Genomic DNA, 6,834 nt, shown 5'->3' with positions numbered 1-6,834 from the left:
TATTTGAGTCGGCGAGCAGCTTTACGTTCAGCGCCGGGACCCGGATGTGGCGCGAGTCTTTATTTCTTTTGAATTTAATGTAACTCTGAACCCCAAAGCGGTGTAAAAATAAGACTCCGGCTTCAATCACACTACAGTTCCCCGGGGTTCGTCGAGGTGAGGCGGCTCCCCGAGTTGCCCGGGAAACTTCCCCTGGAGCGCGCGCGCCGCAGACGGGCGACGGTTGGTCGCGCGCCGGGGCAGCGAGCGCGGGCTGACCGGAGGGTGCGCGACCCAGCTGGCAGTCTTCTTGGTTCTTGGTCCTACAAAATATTCCAAATGGAATTTAAACTGGTGGTGGCAGAGTATGGACTTAAGCAAGAAGGGCTTCTTGGAGAAGAAGAGCTACCTTAAATTTATTTGGTAGCAAGCGAAGCCAGAGCTGAGTGGACCGTTTCCTCCCCCATACAAGCACCCACCTTTTACTTTCTCCCCACTGGAGAAATTATGTTTCTGGACGCTAATCGTTTTGAAGGTGTCGCGGTTTAAACTTTGAGGAGCGGGAAGAAGGCGGCGAGACACGGCACCGGGCGGGTTGGTGCTACTCTTTATCGCCCAGGAGGTGGTGGCAGCTGCCGAGGGCAAATGGAGCCCTCAGTGCGGGAGATCGACCACCTCTCCCTTCTTCGGACCTCGGACAGAGCCCCGACTTCGGGTGAGAAGTTGCGCCAAGTTCTCCCTCCACGTTGGGCGGACGACTCTGTTTACATCCCACCCGCCTTGCCGGCCAACAGACCACCCTGTAAAATACTGGCACCTGATGTGTCAGCAGGAGCACCTTCACGAGGTTAATGGACATTCTTCACCTGTGTTTCGATTTGTTAGGATTTCCATAACTTTGGTGCAACGTTAAACATCGAACAGGATCCCGGTGAATGGTTTCCACAGGGTGCATGAAATGTACAAGTACAGGTTCTCCAGTAAAATGTAACATGCTGGTGGAAGTCATCGGGTCAGGCAGCACCCTGGGAGAGAATGGACAGGCGACGTTTTGGGCCAGGACTCTATGAATGTTTATGTTGCAGACTGTGGAAGGATACCGGCCTGAAACATCAGCAGTCCATTCCCTTCATAGATGGTGTGTGACTCGCAGAGTTCCAACAGCACTCTGTGCTTTATTCAAGATTCTAGCATCTGTCGTTCCCTAGTCTCGGCAGGTTGTCATTAGCTTGCAAATGCCCAGTGTTATGGACGACCCGAGCATTTGGGGCGGATTTCATGCATCACTTAGCTATTAACCTGCTCAGATGAAACATACAGTACAGGAACAGGTCCTTTGGCGCACAATGTCTATGCAGTACATGATGCCAAGTTAAACTAATCTCCTCTGCCTGCATGCGATCCATATTCCTCCAGCCATGTATATTCATGTGTCATTTAAAAGTCTCAAACGCCACTATCATATATGCCTCCACCACCATCTTGACAGCCTGTTCCAGACAGTTCATTCTCTGCTCTTAAAAAAAAGGCTTGCTTCACACATCTTTATTTACACTTTGCCTCTCACCTTAAAGCTATGCCCTAACATGTTCAAATGTTATAGGAGCAGAATTGGGCCATTCGACCCATCAAGTTTGCTCAATCATGATCTTTTACATTTTAACCATTCCACTGCCAGTCTCCCATCAGAGTGAATGTTTGGGAAACCAGCGGGATATTTGCCAGTTGCTGCAGGGCTCCAGGCATTTGCTGAATGGGAATTTGGTTTGAAATTAGATTTCTGACTTGCAAACGGTTCTTGGGAGCAGAGCACTGCAGCGGTGTCATGTTGGAGTTTTCAAAGTCTTGAACTGGCAAGTTTTAATTTAAGACATCCATAACCATAACCAAAGTGCGTAGGTTATTGATTGTAATCAATCAATGGACAGGCACCTTTTGGGTCGAAATCAGTCTGAAGAAGGGTCCCGACCTGAAACATCTGTCCATTGTTTCCCCAGAGCTTGACCTGCTCACATTTTTATTTCTTCTATCTTGGAGATGACATGCTGGAAGAAGGGACCAAGTATCATCTCAAGTGTATGGAAGGCTTCGTCCCTCCCTCAGACTGTCATACCTTATAAAAGCCATGAGCTCATTAATGGCACAATGGTCCCTCAAGCTTATGACTATTCTGCATCTTAACATCACCTGCTCACCTTACATTGTGCGCAGGAACAGGCCCTTTGGCCTAAAATATATGTGCCAATAATTATATCAAATTAAACTAGTCCCATCTACCTTCACTCCATATCTTTCCGTACTCTTGGCTTGTGAAATAACGGTTTCAGATTGAAAAATGGTAGAATTCTCTGTGATATTTGTGATGTGCTCCTAGTAGAAATTTGTGCAAGCTAGAGATTACCTGATGTTCACCGCTTTATATTTTAGACCTCTATTTAAAGCTAATATTCCATCAGTTATTTTGATGTTTTTGTAACGGCTTCTTTATTGGTAAACTGCATGTGCATGGATCTTGTAAACTATTTATATCCCCATTGATACTAACTTCACCATGTTGAATAACATCACCTTTCGATCAAAAATATGTCAATTCATTCTTGTCTATTCTCAAATCAGGCTGCCTAAATAATTTTCTTTCTTTTTATTCTGTGGGGTAGCTCTTGCTCTTGATATATTATTTCCCTAAGAGTATAGGTATTCTTGTAGCACAAAGTAGCTTCAATTAAAATCACAAGTAAGTTCTTGAACAACGGTGAAATTGGAGATCTTTGACAATACCATTCCCTTTAAACATCGCTTCTATTGGCCAATGGAATGGAAGCACCTTCTTCTTCCACTCTTACCAACACAAGATCACCTGCAATAGTTTCACTTCTCATCCCTGCAGCATTATTGCTGTAATCCAAGGAGAATTAGTTAGTTTATCCCGCCCCTTCCTACCTTTTAGAAGCCCCCACAACCTCATCTGAAAACACAACTACAGTTTTTACATGCACTTTTGTAATCCTCAGCTCTCTTTCATTCCCACCTGGCTCCTCAACTAATTATACATTTTCAGACTGTATGAGCAGCAGTTAACCACTATGAGGACTAAATTACTGTCTTTGCTCCCCAGAAGAAAACCTATTTCTTGACACTGACTTCGTATCCCTTTTCCTAGGAACAGTGTGAAACTCAGCTCATCTGTCTGCATCCTGAATATTCCATTTAACTTCAAGATAAGCTTTTGTACTCTACTAAAAAATCAATTATATTAAGTTCTGGATGTTTTATAGCAATTTCTACATTGGCAAGCATTATTTAAGATGTAGAAACAAAATGCTGGAGTAACTCAGCGGGACAGGCAGCAACTCTGGAGAGAAGGAATGAGTGACGTCTGAAGAATGGACTCGGCCCGAAACGTCACCCATTCCTTCTCTTCAGAGATGCTGCCTGTATCTACCTTCGATTTAAACCAGCATCTGCAGTTCGTTCTTACACATTATTTAAGATGTGGTCTTTTACTGCGACTTAGGTTTTTGAATACAGCATTTGTTAGATATGTAATATATCTTGCCTGAAGAAAAAAATGTCAAAAATGTGAATACTTTTGAAAGCCTAGTGAATTTTTTGGAAATTGTTTATTTTTGATTACATGCGTTGTGTCTCTCATGTGAAGGTTGCACATAATCTTTTTTACGATTATTTGATTTCAGTGCATGATTTGTCTCGAACAAAATCAACTGGGCAGAGAGCACAAAAAGAAGGCAGATGTGACCATTGCAAGTTACCACTATGGGTAAACAATTAAACAATGCTTTATTTTATTATCAATACATTGAGAGCTACTTTACAATTGTCAGAAAGGTTTTATAAACTTAACTCCTCTACAGTGTTTGGTCATGCAAACTACATTTTCCTGAATGAAAATTCTTGCAAATTTTAGTCAAATTTATGAAAGTGCACTGTTTCATTTCTGTTGGAAGTCTGAAGAAGGGTCTCAACCCAAAACGTCACCCATTCCTTCTCTCCAGAGATGCTGCCTGTCCTGCTGAGTTACTCCAGCATTTTGTGTCTATCTTCGATTTAAACCAGCATCTGCAGTTCTTTCCTACACACTGTTTCATTTTTTTGACTGATAACAAAAGCAACTTGCTTTTTTTTAGCATCTTTAGTTTGGCGTCAATATTGGGTTACATAAGTAGATTTCAGAGCAGATGTCCAGAATGGTGATCAAAAATTGGGGTTTCAGATGTATTTCATAGGGGGATAAAATGGCAGAAAGTTCCAGGAAGTAATTTTAGACATTAAGATTGCCAGCATTGTGTGCTGCTTGAGATGGAACAGTTAAAATTGGTTTGTTGAGATGTCCTAACTTGGATATGCATTTCAAAGTATCACGGACAGGAGGAGGTGAGAAATGAAGGGATTTAAAGACAAGAACAAGAATTTAAAACAAATTATGTAACTGAATGTCACCGTGGCTCAGCAAGCAAAGGACATTAGCACTAGGATATAGTGAATGCACAATGGTGCAATCAGTACATGGGGCAGTGTGAGCAAGTGGCAAGAGTGAAACTTCGTGGGATCATGAAAGATTCAAACAGATCAATAGAAATTGTTGAAATACCATAGGTGAACAAAGATGGGTGATGATTAAGTGCAATTTTGTGTCCAATAGGATATGAAAATATGCTTTTTAGTGAGTGGTGAGCTAATGTTTTAGAATGTAGGGATGGTGTCCTAATTTGAGGAAGGACATCTTTGCTGTTGAGGCAGTGAAGCATAGGTTCACGAGGTTAATCCCCGGGATGGAGGGACTGTCACAAGAGGAAAGATTGGAAAGACTGGGCTTGTATTCACTGGAATTTAGAACGATGAGAGGGGATCTTATAGAAACGTATAAAATTATAAAAGGACTGGACAAGCTAGATGCAGGAAAAATGTTCCCAATGTTGGGGGAGTCCAGAACCAGGGGCCACAGTCTAAGGATAAAGGGGACACCATTTAAAACAGATGAGAAATAATTTTTTCACCCAGAGTTGTGAATTTGTGGAATTCTCTGCCACAGAAGGCAGTTGAGGCCAATTCACTGGATGAATTTAAAAGAGAGTTAGATAGAGCTGTAGGGGTGATTGGATTCACGGGATATGGGGAGAAGGCAGGCACAGGTTACTGATTGTGGGTGATCAGCCATGATCACAATGAATGGTGGTGCTGGCTCAAAGGGCCAAATGGCCTCCTCCTGCACCTATTTTCTGTGTTTCTATGGCTGGCCAGAAGATCAGTAGAGCAGTGAAATCTGGAAGTGACAACAGCAGGGCAGAGGAATATTGGTTGAGACAGTGGAGTAGGAGATAATATGAAAGTGGAAGTACAGGTAGTTTTCCTAGAATGGGTGTTTCCATAATATGTGTTGAATAGAATAGAGGTTATGAATTAGGGAACAGAATTTGTATTAGGCGAGCCTAGTGGTTATAAGCGAACCATTTAAAAGCTAATTTGGAAACAAAACCTGTCTTGGATATAAACAGTATCAGGGGGGGGAAATCGTACAACATATCCTTCTTGCAGTGGTCCAACTCCATTTTTTCTTCAGAATACTGCTGCTCTTTTTATTGTGGGTGGCCACTGAAATCGACAAGCAATTGCTCGTGTTGACATTTATGCAATTATATTCTATTAAACAAAGTAACATACTACCTTCAGTGTATTTAGCTTGCAGTAATAAAAATAAACTTGTAGCCATTGTACAGTGTATTCAGAAAGTATTCAAACCCCTTAACTTTTTCCACATTTTGTTCCGTTACAGCCTTATTTTAAAATGTATTAAATTCATTTTTTTAATCATCAATCTACACACAACACCCCAGAATGAAGAAGCGAAAACAGGTGTTTAGAATTTTTTGCAAAGTAATTTAAAAGAAATAACTGAAAAAATCACATTTACATAAGTATTCAGACCCTTTGCTATGACACTCAAAATTGAGCTTAGATTCATTCTGTTTCCCTTGACTATCCCAATCAGGCCTTTATGGTAGAGTGGTCAGACTGAAGCCACTCCTCAGTAAAAGGCACATGACAGCCCACTTGGAGTTTGCCAAAAGGCACCTAAAGGACTCTCAGACCATGAGAAACAAGATTCTCTGGTCTGATGAAACCAAGATTGAACTCTGGCCTGAATGCCAAGCATCATGTCTGGAGGAAACCAGGCACTGCTCATCACCTGGCCAATACCATACCTACGGTGAAGCATGGTGGTGGCAACATCATGCTGTGGGGATGTTTTTCAGCGGCAGGAACTGGGAGACTAGTCAGGATCGAGGGAAAGATGAACGGAGCAAAGTACAGAGAGATCCTTGATGAAAACCTGCTCCAGAGCGTTCTGGACCTCAGACTGGGGTGGAGGTTCATCTTTCAACAGGACAACGACCCCAAGCACACAGCCAAGACAACACAGGAGTGGCTTTGTGACAAGTCTGTGAATGTCCTTGAGTGGCCCAGCCAGAGCCCGATCGAACATCTCTGGAGCGACCTGAAGTTAGCTGTGCATCGACGCTCCCCATCCAACCTGTCAGAGCTTGAGAGGATCTGCAGAGAAAAATGGGAGAAATTACCCAAATACAGGTGTGCCAAACTTGTAGCATCATACCCAAGCTGTAATCGCTGCCAAAGGTGCCTCAACAAAGTTCTGAGTAAATGTGATATTTCAGTTATTTCTTTTTAATTACTTTGCAAAAATTTCTAAACAACTGTTTTCACTTTTTTATTATGTGGTATTGTGTGTAGATTGATGATAAAAAAAAAAAGAATTTAAACCATTTTAAAATAAGGCTGTAACGTAACAAAATGTGGAAAAAGTGGAGGGGTCTGAAT

General features: G+C 42.2%; 1 protein-coding gene across 1 annotated transcript in view; it reads left to right on the top strand.

Annotated features, from left to right (window-relative positions):
• Nucleotides 1-47: 47 nt before the first annotated feature.
• The window catches only part of LOC144597525 (protein TALPID3-like), a 31,863-nt gene continuing 25,076 nt past the window's right edge, over nucleotides 48-6,834 (top strand). Inside the window, exons 1-2 of the mRNA XM_078407005.1 lie at nucleotides 48-826; nucleotides 3,675-3,757. Of these exons, the coding sequence (XP_078263131.1) occupies nucleotides 625-826; nucleotides 3,675-3,757 (285 nt within the window). The 5' untranslated portion in view covers nucleotides 48-624. The remainder of the gene's footprint in view (nucleotides 827-3,674; nucleotides 3,758-6,834) is intronic.

The sequence above is a fragment of the Rhinoraja longicauda genome, chromosome 10 (assembly GCF_053455715.1).
Source record: "Rhinoraja longicauda isolate Sanriku21f chromosome 10, sRhiLon1.1, whole genome shotgun sequence".
In the NCBI taxonomy this organism is placed as follows: domain Eukaryota; kingdom Metazoa; phylum Chordata; class Chondrichthyes; order Rajiformes; family Arhynchobatidae; genus Rhinoraja; species Rhinoraja longicauda.
Note: the sequence above shows the minus strand (reverse complement) of the source record. Positions and strands in the feature narration are given on the sequence as shown.